Consider the following 16,115-nt stretch of genomic DNA (forward strand, 5'->3'; position numbering starts at 1 on the left):
TGGTAAAATCAGTATGACACACAAGTTCATATAATAATCTCTATTTATTATCCAAGAAAACAAAAACAAAAAACTTTAGTGTCGTGTCACTATATGCATAAATTTCTATTCATGTGCCACCTGTTTTACTGCAGGTTTTTTGGTGAAGACAAACAATTACAGTACATAAATTAGTTTTATTCATTATCCAGGCATCTTAGAATGGAAAACTGGCACAAACTATTTAAGGTGTAAACCATTTATGGATTATGTCAAAATAACCAATTTCATTCTTGCATAACATATCATGACCACATAAATAAATTCCTAAATTTAATGGACAAATGAAACTTGGGTTAAGCAAAAACCAGGTTTGTGCAAGTGACATGCTAATTAAAATTAATTATCAGTCTCGCAATTTTTAAAGACCTGATTATCCCACTTTAATTAAGTATTGTTCTCTTATCTGCATATAATATGATACACACACACACACACGAAGCTGGATTGATTCACAACTAACATTGTAATTAACTATACAAAATTTAAGACTACTGATTATGGCATAATTTAGAAAAAGAAAAAAAAGAAAAAAGAAGAAAATAAAAGTTAAGAGAAGAACCAGCATTTTTTTAGGGCAGGTTTTCCTCTGATACCGGTATAAACTCAAATTATTTACAACGATGAAGAAATAAAGATGGAATGTAATAAATTAAAAATCAGAATTCAATCATTAAAGCAATGTTTCTCAACCTGTGTGTCATGGTGCTAGGCTTTCTGCCAGAAAATTATTTTGAGGGTTTGTAATAACAATAGAATAGATCATAAGTGCCCCATCCAGGTAGTCATGTACGGTACTTTGATATGTCATTATGTAGAAAACAAAGGTTGAGAAACGCATTAGAAGTCAATACATAATAATTTACATGCAAGACATTCATACACTCTCATTCAACCCTCTTTTTTTTTTTTTTCTTGTCCCCAGACAATAATTTAAACACGAAAGCCTCCAAGACCTCGCCTTTGAGACCAGAAATCTGGTTTCATTATGATTAATATCTACTGTGGAATCCTTTATTAGATATTATAGTGAGGGTTTTATTTTTTACAGGATCATAAATCTGAAATTACTCAAGATATGTATTTCCAGAGAGATAAAACGATAAAATTTATTTCTGGATTTGTTTAATAGAATTTTCTCCCCAAAGTAAAAATCAATCATAAAAAATATCATCTTTATTACAATCCTTTTTCTTTGTCTGATAATAAATATTAGTTTCTGAGGCATATAGCTTTTAAAACAGGAAAGCTCTATTAATTAAACAGCAAATACATCTATTACAGCAAGGTTTAATAATTTCTAAATGATTCCAGATACAGTGAAACCCCTCTGAACTGGACACCCATTGGATCAAGTAAACGTCAGGTTTAAAGGGTATCCGGTTTACGGAGGTTCAGTTCTGTACTGATATTTAAAAAAAAAAAAAAAATCGTAAACATTTCTAGTTTTGAGAGAATTGCGGTTTATTGAGTCTGGTTTAGAGGGGTTTTACTGTATATATCTGCACAGTGGAGTGTGTGTGGAGACAAAAAAACAACAAAACTTTCTGTCTTAAATCCATAAAAAACAAATTTTGCAACAGATTTCAGGATTTCTTCAAAGGAATTGCTCCTCATCAGCTGAATATATATATTTTTTAATGTTCTTTCCACAGAAAAATCACAGAGGATCACTTTTAAAGGCATACTTTTAAAATTCAGTCAACTTACAGCCAGCAGGAACAAGTCTTAGAACACTGTTCACAGTGAGAACACAAGTTTTGGAATACTGTTCACAGTGAGAACACAAGTTTTGGAACACTGTTCACAGTGTGAACACAAGTCTCGTAACCATGTTCACAGTGGAACAAATCAAGTGTTGGCACTTGGTCCTCTTTAAGAAAAAAAACCCATGTATTTCTGGTTAAAACTGGTAAGTTTCCAGGGGCTGTTCTAGGAAATATTAAGCTGGGGGGGGTGGGGGGGGGGGTGTCCTAACAACAAAAGGACACATGCACCTACTTATCAAAAGGGTATCACAATAAGAAGAAAAAAAATTGAAAGAAGAAAAACAAATTGGCACTTGAATATGTTTAGCTCTCACCCGACCCCAGATCCACCTCTGGTTTCTTGCATGAAATGATAATTTCTTCACATCTAGTTAGGTAAAATTTATTTCGGAGGGTATAATTCATCTTGTACTCCTCAACCCAAAACTCCAAACATTTATATGGAGACAAGTAAATGTTTACGTTCATTATCAGTTAAATATTATGAATTGAAAAACATCCTTACAATTCCAAAGCATGCATTTTTTAAAAGATATTTATAAGAGCATTGTATTGTCAAAACTGTGGCATTCGCCAACTTATATCATTGTCCTGGTTTGAGTTTCTATGGACATAAGGACATAAATAATTGAATGTTTGAATCAAGTAACTGTAAGCAACGACCAGAAATACAATCAATATTTTCTTGAGGACCAAGACACTTAACATTGTGTTCACACTGGAACAAGACAAGTGTTGTAACACTATCTTCACACTGGAACAAGACAAGTGTGGTAACACTATGTCCACACTGGAACAAAGACAACTGTTATAACACTATGTCCACACTGGAACAAGACAAGTGTTGTAACACTATGTCCACACTGGAACAAAGACAACTGTTATAACACTATGTCCACACTGGAACAAGACAACTGTTGTAACACTATGTCCACATTGGAACAAGACAACTGTTCTAACCCTTATGTTCACACTGGAACAAGACAAGTGTTGTAACACTATGTCCACACTGGAACAAGACAACTGTTGTAACACTTATGTTCACACTGGAACAAGACAACTGTTGTAACACTGTTCACACTGGAACAAGACAACTGCTGTAACACTGTTCACACTGGAACAAAACAAGTGTTGTAACACTATGTCCACACTGGAACAAGACAAGTGTTGTAAACTGTTCACACTGGAACAAGACAAGTGTTGTAACATTGTGTTCAAACCGGAACATGACAAATGCTGCAACACCTTGTTCACTTCAACACCTTGTTCACTTCAACACCATGAGAAGAACGGTGCTCTGTGTGCAAATGTCTGTGTAAATGTATCACTGTCTGTTCGTATCCGACCTTGACCTGCTTTGTTGCGTTCCACCGTCACCACTGGCATTTGAACTAGCTGCACGGGTGATTTGTCGTCCTTCAAAGCTTGTGTCAAATTCAGAATCTGAAACGTTGAAAAATATAATTAAAGGGACTGTCCTTAGTTTGCAGCTTTTGTAAAATATTTCCAAATAATAAGAGGGTTTTTTTAATGATTAAAATTACATATTAAATACATTTTCTTATTTAGAACACCAGTGTCTGTACGTCTGTATATCCAATGTTTCCGGCTGTGTGCTAATGTCTGATGTCCGCAATAGTCATTTTTCATTTTACTTCATAAAATATATATACAGTCAACTCCACTTATTTGCACATCGGTTTATAGCATAATTCGGTTAATCGACTATTTTCACCCAACACGGAACCATTTGCCCTTATAACACTACAAAACATCCGGTTAATTGCACAGACTACAGGCTATATATCGGTTATTTGCACATATAAATAACGATTTTTTTTGTTTTTTTTGGTGCTAAATTAATGTCACAAATGACTGAGAATGTCTATCAAACTTTGGCAAAAAAACTCAAATAAATCACCGATTAATCTGTTTTGTTTGAGCTCACTGTGTGGTAAGCCGACTGTAAGTGTAATCGCTGTTTACAGAGTCGACGTGTGACATGCAAATGAGATGGTGTGCACGTTACTACTGGCGAATCACAATACCCGACTACAAGATTTAAGAATGACATAATTAAGTTGAATAAACCTAAGACCTAATGTTTTGTTTGCAATATATTGCTGTTAATCAGAGGCCATCTCAATAACAAGTAACTCTCCGACTATTATTTTTAGAAGTACCGCCTGTGCGCTTGTACGCATGCGCACTCAACTATTGAGGCCCTATTCGATTGACGTGTTCAGGGCAATCATTGTTCTGTATCAATTATTACGTTATGTTGAGAAGCCTTGTTAATAATTAAAAGATTACAGATCAATCGTCCTAGGCGGTTATGTTTTTAATAAATGTGACCGAGAAAGGGTTGTTGTTCACTTATTCATTAGATGCAGTGTACGCTATATCTGTTAAACGCAAAAGAAACGATTTATCACTTGCTTCCCGGAAAATGTAGCGGAAAAAAAAAAAGACTGGTGGGGGAGGTCGTCAAAAAAACAAACATAACAAAGACCGTTATTTATGGATCGTCCCTAAGTTTCTGCTATATTGTTAGACACCAATCAGTCGGACCTCACCATGAAGGTCAGTCAATTGTGTTAGACCGGTCATGCATGCAATGCAGACTGCTGGAACTGATAACGACTCACTAGCCGAGCTTAACTTTAATTGCTTAACTATAGCAAAGTCATTATTTGGGGATCACAAATAATACCAAAGCTTGCCGTATCTTTTGGGATGGAAAGAACACCATACCAGCAAATGCATACAAGTTCATGTAATTCTATTCGGTCAATCAACAGCCCGGTAATTCCGGAAACTGACGTCATTTTGTAAACACGTGCACCGATGAAACGTGAACTTTTTGATGGTTCTGTTGTTTCAAGTTTATCTCATTAACTACATGGCTAATACACTTTGTTTACACTAGTGGATGGTCAGTGGGGTTTTTTTTAATGCACAAAGTTTGTGTTTTTAGAAAACGACGCCAGTTTGTGTTTTTAGAAAACGACGCCCAGTGACGGTCGTTGTTGGTTTTTTAGAAAATGATTTCTGGTCTGGCAGATTAAAACAAAAACGCCATGCTAATTATATATATCGATAGATATATTTTTTTACATTTATATATATCTAACTGCATGTGACATGTGTTAACTGTAATAGTTCCGGTATGAAGTACCGCATTATGCTAGACTGTCTCCCATGCCACTTTGTAGTTGGATGGCTGTTACAAAGTGAAAGTCGGTACTCTATCGGTTAATCGACTAACCCGGTTAATTGCACAAAATCGAGCAGCACCGAGGGTATGCAAATAAGCGGGTTTGACTGTATATATATATATATATATATATATGTTACATCTTTTAACTGCTAATCACATGAAATATTTTTATTTCATATTATGCACCCAAAATATTCCTAATGCAACAGACGTCTAGAAAACAAAGTAAAATCATCTGCACATTGTACAACTACAAAGAAAATAACTGACCTGACCCCTCACTACTGCCATTTGCTTATCAAAAGTGTGTCGATCAAAACCTTTATCAGTCTGAAAATGAAAGGGAAACTATTTACATAAAGTATTTAGGACGCACTGTTATTCATACCATTTAAAAGTGTGTCGATCAAAACCTTTATCAGTCTGAAAATGAAAGGGAAACTATTTACATAAAGTATTTAGGACGCACTGTTATTCATACCATTTAAAAGTTTGCTTATTTAATGATACCACAAGAGCACATTGATTTACTGGATGTCAAACATTTGGCAATTTTGACATATATAGTCGTACAAGAAAACCAGCTACATTCTTCCATTAGCAGTAAGAGCTATTTGAAAAGCACTTCACCACAGCACATACCATGGCCTTTAATAGACCAGTCCTGGGGGACTGGTTGGAATGGGAAAGAAGCCCAATCAGAGAATGGATCCACTGAGGTGGTTTGATCCTACGATACAACCACCTCAGGCGAGCACTCAACCAAATGAGTTAAATCACGCCCATGTTAACATTTCAACAATAGCAGTGGTACAATGCACTAATAATCATACAACATATTAAAAGAAATATGACAGGGGTGTAATAATTGTTACCTATGTGGTACAATACACTGATCATGACCATAGGACAACAATCTCCTCTTTATAACTATCATGGTCCAAAAAAATGTTATCTTGATGTCAAGAGACTAACCCAAGACACTCAAACATATTGGTCGTTCAAAATAATACATTATAGTGCAGGGTTTATGATAATTTGTAAATCATGCACATTGATGCATTTTTCATTACCTGTGACTCACAATTTTGAGCGTTACAAGTCAGGTTAGGGATTTCCAAAGCTATTTTAGTGCTACAAAATTATAAAACCATTGAAGGCTATGATATCAGTACAGCACATGAAATAGTGACGTCATAGCTTATGATGGTTTTAGTATTTCTTAATGCTAAGATAGCTTCCATAATATGGGCCCTAGCCTATATAAATGTTTCTGTATATAATTACCTTAAACAGTTCGTAAAGGTCATCACAAAGATCCTGGACAAAGTTCATATCGGACAGCTGTGGCAGGACCAAATCCTTAATCTCGGCGGAAAACGGCACTTTAGCTTGGGGCAGCCACGCCCAATGGTATGGATCTGGAGGGCAGAGACAAGGAATATTCAATTAATATCTCGGCAGATTTTAAAAATACATGTAGTCATGTGGTATCTAAAATATTGTTCAGAAATGTGCTGTGAAAACAACTGAAGGGAGGCTGTGATTAATTTCTCCCCTAATTTAGATTATGGGGAGTCGTTTACGATGTTACCATAGTGAGCATGCTAAGTGGAGCAGGCATTGAAATAAACACAGTGCATGGTAACTCATGTATAGGTTACCAAAACATTACGGGTCTGGTATCTTTAGGTTATGACACTTTTATGAAGTTTACAATCCCCATTATGATTCCTTCACAAACACGTTGATACTTTGTAATTAATTCTGATTAGTATCAATTTTCTTTAAACTTGGGCCTCACATTTGGCAAATTAGAGGAAGAGCCATTTGACCATGTCTTTGAATAATGGAGGGTTTTTTTATATGGGTTTTTTTATGTGGGTTTTTAGGAAGCTTAGGGTGGGGGTGGGGTCATTACAGCCAGAAAGTAAGGCCACACGGCAAACTTCAACAACTGTCTTACTATAATACAGCAGCATCCATCCAAAATAAACAAGTGTGAACAGATTCATGTTTTTGTAATAAAACAACTTTCAGGAGTCAGTATTCAAGCATACTGACCAATTACTAACATGCAAAAGGTGGCACGAGACTTGAATTTTTAGATCATTGGGAAACATGACTAGCAGTTAACTTTGTGCCCTGTGTACTGATAATTGTGTGTTAATTTATATTTAAACTGCACACAAGTTATCAAAATATAGGTGGTGTTTGTTAAAATAATTTAGAGAACAAATATAGTTCTAGACACGTGATAACCTACTGGAAGGAAGGAAATGTTTTATTTAACGACACACTCAACACATTTTATTTACGGTTATATGGCATTGGACATATGGTGAACAACCACACAGATATTGAGGGAGGAAACCCGCTGTCGCCACTTCATGGGCTACTCTTTCGATTAGCAGCAAGGGATCTTTTATATGCACCATCCCATAAACAGGATAACACATACAACAGCCTTTGATATCCCAGTCGTGGTGCACTGGCTGGAATGAGAAATAGCTCAATGGGCCCACTGACGGGAATCGATCCCAAACCGACCGCACATCAAGCAAGCGCTTTACCACTGGGCTACGTCTCGCCCCTAACCTACTGGAATCCTGAACACCTTTCTCAACTTATTTCGATCCTTGGGGATCACTCATTTTCCTCTAGTCTTGGAGGAGTGATGGCAAGTCAGAGAGAACGAGACACAGCTTCTCTTAAACAGTGAGATCTGATGGTTACTTTGACACTTAAATTGGTTAATAGAGATAGGAAATCTACTGCTTCCACACAGACTACTTCTAGTGAAAAGTTACTTTGTTTTCATTTATTTTTCACAGACTACTGAATGTCAAACATTTGGTAATTCTAACATATAGTCTTAGAGAGTAAACCCGCTACATTTTTCCTATTAGTAGCAAGTGATCTTTTATATGCACCATCCAACAGACAGGATAGCACATACCATAGCTTTTGATATACCAGTCGTGGTGCACTGGCTAGAACGAAAAATAGCCCTATGGGCCAACTAACGGGGATCAATCCTAGACGAAAAGCACTTTACCACTGGGCTACATTCCGTTCCTTCTAGTAAAAAGAACCAAGGGACAAACTGATACTTTTATATGAACTTTCCCACTAATAATCATCTGTAAAAAGGATTACATGTAAAACTTGTGTTACACGGCTGAATACTTGTGTCTAAAATTGTCATCATGGAATTGCTGTCTTTTGTAGCAAAATGCATAACTATGAACAAAATCAAATTATGAAAAGAAACTCTTCACTGCAATATAAGAGTAATGTCTGTTGTTTCACCAACCCACCCATAAAACAACTTTCATTTACAGTTTATTTAGCAGATGACAGCAAGGTTTGTTTTACTGTGGGTAAGGTGTTTTTTGTCGGAGTTTTTAAAGTGAATTTTAACTAAAAACAGTAAAGTTTTAGTTGTAGACAAAAACTAGTTCTGTGGAGGTTGGGACAGTATACTTACAGGCTCTCCACTCATCTGGGTGTTTGCACGGAAATGCTAAACCATTATCTATTGCTGCAACGGATATTTCAGGATTTTCGACTAGACTCCACTCAGCTTCCTGAAATATAAAACAAAGACATGTTGACATTTCTGGTTGCTTTCCATGTGTGTAGTTTTTAGTGCTCATGAAGCGGGTGCTCGCTGAAAGCAGAAATGGACAAATAAATTGAACTCATATGAAATAACTGCTACTAATAACAACAGAAATTATTTTTCAGTACATCCATTTTCCATGTTCCCCACACACATTGAGTCAAAAAACCCAACATTTTTATTCATTTATACTTATTTTTGTGCTTAAATCCAATTTAAGTTCAAGCATGATGTCTTGGGCACACACCTCAGCTATATGGGATGTCTGTCCAGGACAGTGGCTTAGTAAGAGAGAAGTCAGTGTAGTGGCCTTACACCTACTCACAGAATCGTTAATTCTCTCTCTCTGGGTGGGAGCCAGTACAAGGATGCAAAACCAGTACCTACCAGTCTTATGTCCTATGGCTTATTCGCTACACCACCGTGGCCAGTAAATAGAAGGAAAAAAATACACCCACCTCTTAAATAGAGGTCAACAGACACTCAGTCTTATTAGTATATTTGTACTTTTAATGTAAAATTTTACTGCATGGTGAATGTATTTGTAATTGCATGTAGGTAAAATGATGACACTTGAATTTTTGCTTTCAATGAAATTCAGAATTATTTATTTATATGTACATGAGTTTTCATGTGCAATTTGACAAACATGTCACTTTACTGTTCTTTAACTGAAGGCCTAAAAGAAGAGTTACCTCCCCAGAATGGGTACGAGTACTGGCTTGTTCGTATTTGATCAGCCAATTATCATTTCCTCGATCTGAAAATAAAAGTAAACACAGTTACGTCATTTTACATTATCACATCCCATGGTTTATATTGAATAGTTAAAAGAAAAACACATCTATCATGAATGTGCAAACATTGAATATGTACATTGAATATTGTGTTTCAAGAAAACTATATCTTGGTGTGAGGGGTGGGTACATAATTCATTACCTGATCACATTCTTTGTATTAATAATAAGGGACTGAATTTAAGAAACCTGGTGTTCTTAACTCTTTCCCTCCCATTCTCGATTGCAGTCAAGACGTGCAAAACTGACATAAAAACCCATTCTAGACGCAACCAGTCTTCGTATACACAGCTGTCAACTTTCACAGGAGTTATCTATCTTGATTCTGTGAACACTAAAACATAGTAGAATGACAATCGAGTGTATTTTGTTGACTGGTACTTGTATTTAAGTTGTTATCGCAATATCGAAAAGAAAAAAAAAGACGGTCTAAATTTGTGTAAACTTTATTGATGACATAACACACACATGGGTTCAATTTCTCGCTATTTGTATAATTATTTCTTTTAAAACATGTTGGACATTATTATTTAATGAAAAATGAAAATTTGTAAAGGATGTAATGTATTTGCCGAAAACAACTGATAATAGACTTCGAAGTAGATGATGGATGGATTACTCATCGTCGATTAAAAATGAAAATAAGCTGTCAAAAACAATGACGTCATGGATCGTGAAAATAAACTGTCATAAACAATGACGTCATGGATCGTGAAAATAAAATGTCATAAACAATGACGTCATGGATCGTGAAAATAAACTGTCAAAAACAATGATGTCATGGATCGTGAAAATAAACTGTCAGAAACAATTACGTCATGGATTGTGAAAATAAACTGTCATAAACAATGATGTCATGCATCGTGATCGTAGGGTTTTAAAAAAATATGTTTTAAAAATATTAATAAGTTCTGTAAATTTTACTTTGGTAATTAGACTCACTAGTATTTCCTCTAAATTATGACACACATCAAAATAGTGTTACATTAGGTGTTTTTTTTACAATTTGAGGTTGAAAAATGTAGGTTCAAAATTACATATTTCACATTGGAAACTTGGGTCAGTGATGAAGTTTTCTGGTTCTAAAGATGGGTGGATAAGAGTTAAATGCAGGTATCTAAGAACTGTAAATATATGCAGTTACACGCCTGTAAGACAAAAACAGGCTTTACAAGTTTTTGTCCTCCATGTCATTTACTACATATCAATATTGTATGGTAAAAGAATATTTGGGCAAGTCCATGTTTAGTAATTTATGAAATTGTTTAATTAACAAAGCTCCATCCAATTTTACAAGCAGAAACTGTCATCACTAACCCAAGTTTCCAGTGTGAAATATGTAATTTTTAACCTACATAAAGAAAGAAATGTTTTATTTAACGACGCACTCAACACATTTTATTTACGGTTATATGGCGTCAGACATATGGTTAAGGACCACACAGATTTTGAGAGGAAACCCGCTGTCGCCACTACATGGGCTACTCTTCCGATTAGCAGCAAGGGATCTTTTATTTGCACTTCCCACAGGCAGGATAGCACAAACCATGGCCTTTGTTGAACCAGTTATGGATCACTGGTCGGTGCAAGTGGTTTACAACTACCCATTGAGCCTTGCGGAGCACTCACTCAGGGTTTGGAGTCGGTATCTGGATTAAAAATCCCATGCCTCGACTGGGATCCGAACCCAGTACCTACCAGCCTGTAGACCGATGGCCTACCACGATGCCACCGAGGCCGGTTTTTAACCTACATATTCCAACCTCAAATTGTAAGAAAACAACTAATGTAACACTCTCTTGATGTATGTAATATTTAAGGGGACATCTTAATGAGTCTAATTAACTGAATAAAATTTACAGAAGAACTTAATTACTATTTTTAAAACCCTACGATCATGATCCTTGACGTTATTGTTTATGACACTTTCAAAATGTTTATTTTCACTTTCCATCGACAATGAATAATCCCATCCGTCATCTACTTTAAAGTTTGTATCATCAGTTATTTTCGACGAATATATCCTTTACAAATCTTCATCTTTGAATAAATAATAATGTCCAAGTACATGTTTTAAAAAAAGTATTTTACAAACAGCAACAAAATCAAGCCCATGTGTGTGTTACATCATCAATAACGTTTACACAAATTTAGACTGGGTTTGTTCGTTTTCTTTTTGATCCTGCGATAACAACTTAAATAGGAATACCAGTCAACAAAATACACTGGACATGTTAGATTGTTATTCTATGTTCTAGCATTGACAGAATCAAGATAGATAACTCCTGTAAATTTTGACGGCTGTGTTTAGGAAGACCTGTCACGTCTCGACTGCAGTTGAGAATGGGTGTTTATGTTAGCTTTGTACATCTAGACTACAGTTGAGAATGGGTGTTTATGTTAGCTTTGTACATCTAGACTACAGTTGAGAATGGGTGTTTATGTTAGCTTTGTACATCTAGACTACAGTTGAGAATGGGTGTTTATGTTAGCTTTGTACATCTAGACTACAGTTGAGAATGGGTGTTTATGTTAGCTTTGTACATCCTAGATTACAGTTGAGAATGGGTGTTTATGTTAGCTTTGTACATCTAGACTGCAGTTGAGAATGGGTGTTTATGTTAGCTTTGTACATCTAGACTACAGTTGAGAATGGGTGTTTATGTTAGCTTTGTACATCCTAGATTACAGTTGAGAATGGGTGTTTATGTTAGCTTTGTACATCCTAGATTACAGTTGAGAATGGGTGTTTATGTTAGCTTTGTACATCTAGACTGCAGTTGAGAATGGGTGTTTATGTTAGCTTTGTACATCTAGACTGCAGTTGAGAATGGGTGTTTATGTTAGCTTTGTACATCCTAGATTACAGTTGAGAATGGGTGTTTATGTTAGCTTTGTACATCTAGACTACAGTTGAGAATGGGTGTTTATGTTAGCTTTGTACATCTAGACTACAGTTGAGAATGGGTGTTTATGTTAGCTTTGTACATCTAGACTACAGTTGAGAATGGGTGTTTATGTTAGCTTTGTACATCCTAGATTACAGTTGAGAATGGGTGTTTATGTTAGCTTTGTACATCTAGACTACAGTTGAGAATGGGTGTTTATGTTAGCTTTGTACATCTAGACTACAGTTGAGAATGGGTGTTTATGTTAGCTTTGTACATCTAGACTACAGTTGAGAATGGGTGTTTATGTTAGCTTTGTACATCTAGACTACAGTTGAGAATGGGTGTTTATGTTAGCTTTGTACATCTAGACTACAGTTGAGAATGGGTGTTTATGTTAGCTTTGTACATCCTCGACTACAGTTGAGAATGGGTGTTTATGTTAGCTTTGTACATCTAGACTGCAGTTGAGAATGGGTGTTTATGTTAGCTTTGTACATCTAGACTGCAGTTGAGAATGGGTGTTTATGTTAGCTTTGTACATCTAGACTGCAGTTGAGAATGGGTGTTTATGTTAGCTTTGTACATCTAGACTGCAGTTGAGAATGGGTGTTTATGTTAGCTTTGTACATCTAGACTGCAGTTGAGAATGGGTGTTTATGTTAGCTTTGTACATCTAGACTGCAGTTGAGAATGGGTGTTTATGTTAGCTTTGTACATCTAGACTGCAGTTGAGAATGGGTGTTTATGTTAGCTTTGTACATCTAGACTACAGTTGAGAATGGGTGTTTATGTTAGCTTTGTACATCTAGACTACAGTTGAGAATGGGAAGGAAAGAGTTAATAAATCTCATATATAAAACCAGACTGGAATTAGAATGACCACAATTATCCCATGTTCACTTTGTCATTCCATCACATTTTTGGTTTTACTGAATTTGTTGCTCGTTATGTCTCTATTGCAAATTTCAGAATGATAATGCTGCCTAATGACTCCATTAATATACTTTGATGTTCCCTTATTTGTTTTTATCCTGCAACCACTGTTTTTATTGGCCAATTATGATGACTGATTTTAGCAAAGTCATAAACGTATACTAGCAGATTATGACTTTACGTCACATTTACATGCATTACAACAATAGGTCATTGGACCTCTGTAGCTGAAATAACATGAATAATAGCTTTTCACCTTAATTTTTATGATCTGCAGTTTAAAAATAATAACCAGTTAATGACGTAGAATATCAGCTTTAATCCCGTTCAGAATTTTTTTTCATTCTTTTTTTCTTTTTTTTAAAATCCCACTGCCCCCTTTCCTTTCTCTCCTTTGAATTCCATCTCATTTCTTCCCGATCTGGCAACTCCTATCTTTCAACTTCTTTTGCTGTCCACCTCCACATCCCAGTCCTTAGTCTCTCCAAGTGCGATACATGTAGGTGCTTGTCTCTTGTGGCCACCTGTGCCACACACCTGCCATTCCCCATCAGCTTTCAGCTATGGGCTTAGTCTGGCCACTTCGGGCATTGTTAATAGGCACTTGTATCCACCTACTACATGTATACACAACTACTACAGCTCAGAAGACAGAGTCAGAGGAAACTGACAGAAAGGGTCGAAACAGATTGAAATCGTGGGAGAAATTGGAATTTTTTGTTTTATATTAAGATAATGAGAATGACTGGCAAAGAGTGATAGATGAGAAAGATGAATGAATGTGTAAGCCAGCTTTGACAGGATTTGAACCACTGTCATCAGCTTGATGGTCCAGCAGCTTATCCACTAGACCATGGAGCTCACTAATTTCCCATTCTTACCTTCACAGGATAAAGCCGATATCCCACATCATTAACTAGTTATTCTCTATCTGTATATAAAATTAGAAATGATTAAATGGCTAGGCTAAACAGCTGCATTTTTGCAACACATATTTTAAAGAATAATATAATACAAACCTGTATTTCTGATAATATAATCTAAAACAACAAGTTTTTCAAATAAATGTTGAAATGTCTGTGCAGTGGATTGGGGTAAAGACTCGTTGTCAAATCTCCGAAGCCAAAAGTCTGCATCCTTGTACCCTGTCACAAACAACTGGAATGATCCAACCTGAAATGCAAGTCAAAAGTTATGCTATTTTAACTCTTGTTTTCAAGACTGTCCAGAGTCTTCTGCCGTTGTTAAAATGTTGCAAATTGAGCATTTTTAATAGTTATAATTGTATGTTAAATATATTTTCCTGCACAAAATATCACTGTCTTTATATTAAAATTTAAATGTGCTTCTGATCAACCTAGTGTTAGTACTAGTTCAAACTGCATTTTATAACTTAATATATATTGTTTCGTAGGTACAAAAGTGTTGAAAGACCAAATTCAGTTTGGGCTACTTACAAACATTAGAAAGGAAGGAAATGTTTTGCTTAATGACACACTCAACACATTTTATTTATGGTTATATGGCATCAGACGTATTGTTAAGAACCACATAGATATTGACAGAGGAACCCCGCTGTCGCCACTTCATGGGCTACTCTTTTTGATTAGCAGCAATGGATCTTTTATATGCACCATCCCACAGATGGAATAGTACATACCACGGCCTTTGTTACATCAGCTGTGGAGCATTGGCTGGAACGAGAAATAGCCCAATGGGTCCACCGACAGGAGATCGATCCCAGACTGACCATGCATCAAGCAAATGCTTTACCACTGGGCTACGTCCCGTCCCTTACTAACATTAGGACGATAAGAAACACATTGAATATACAGACACTGATATTCTAAATAGAAATCAGTATTTAGTACATGTACATGTATTAACTTTAGTTGTCACAAAATAATATTACTTCTTACAATGGCAGCAAACTTGAGTCTCTTTAAAAATAACATAAAGCTACATGTATGCTTTAAAACCAATATTTCAATGCTACATACATGTATGTGTATTTGACATGCAGCCCTTTGAGAAGTAGACTGATAGTTAGGCATTTTATTTCTTTAAACATTTTTACATTCCTTTTATTATTCTCTAGCTTACATGAACACTAATTAAGTGTTTATTAACACGACATCAATATTAGTATAGGTATTAATGCTAATACATGCAAATGGGAGTTTCTTGACATAATAACCTTGCAAAGAAATTAAATTAAATAAATTCCAAATAGTCCCACAGACCTTGCTGTAAAAAATTCTGGGGATTGATAACTGGATTTTATTATATAACATCTAGTGAAATATCTTGAAATATCAGTGAAATAAAAGTATTATCAGTCACTCAGTGACGATAACACATTTTAGAGTGAAAATTTCATTATTTCACTCTAATATGTGTTATCATCACTGTAGACAGTGTTAACTTCACTGTAAGATAGATGACACTATTTTGCTGCTGGTATTTTAAAAATAAAGGTAAATTGCCAAAAGTTATATACAGTACATGTAATAAATAGAAAATTTCATGTTTTTTGTCAAAAATGATTTATATCTCATCTTGTGAAGTTTGCAATCATATCACACTCGTCACACAAGTGTAACTCGTGAGATATGATTGCAAACTTCACAAGATGAGATATAAATCATATTTGACAAAAAACATGCAATATCCTCTATATCATTACAATTTAAATTCACATACTAAGGGGAGCTAAAGATTACTCTCCATGAACTAGTCTCAGGGGAGTAATGGGGAGCAAGTGTTATATATAGCTCCCCTTAAATACTGAGATCTGGTCGAATGATATGCACTTTAAAAAAAAATAAAAAAATAAAGATA

The 16,115-nt window shown here is 35.5% G+C and overlaps 1 protein-coding gene across 3 annotated transcripts in view; it reads right to left on the reverse strand.

Moving 5' to 3' along the window:
* Positions 1–161: 161 nt before the first annotated feature.
* Positions 162–16,115, reverse strand: part of LOC121383207 (phosphatidylinositol 4-kinase type 2-beta-like) — a 54,854-nt gene continuing 38,900 nt past the window's right edge. For all 3 annotated transcript variants that reach the window (XM_041513086.1, XM_041513084.1, XM_041513085.1), the window contains 6 exons: positions 14,294–14,447; positions 9,349–9,413; positions 8,519–8,618; positions 6,316–6,449; positions 5,299–5,358; positions 162–3,251 (listed from right to left, as the gene is read on the reverse strand). In XM_041513086.1, coding sequence (XP_041369020.1) covers positions 3,081–3,251; positions 5,299–5,358; positions 6,316–6,449; positions 8,519–8,618; positions 9,349–9,413; positions 14,294–14,447 — 684 coding nt within the window. In that variant the 3' untranslated portion in view covers positions 162–3,080. The remainder of the gene's footprint in view (positions 3,252–5,298; positions 5,359–6,315; positions 6,450–8,518; positions 8,619–9,348; positions 9,414–14,293; positions 14,448–16,115) is intronic.

The sequence above is a fragment of the Gigantopelta aegis genome, chromosome 10 (genome assembly GCF_016097555.1).
Source record: "Gigantopelta aegis isolate Gae_Host chromosome 10, Gae_host_genome, whole genome shotgun sequence".
Lineage (NCBI taxonomy): Eukaryota > Metazoa > Mollusca > Gastropoda > Neomphalida > Peltospiridae > Gigantopelta > Gigantopelta aegis.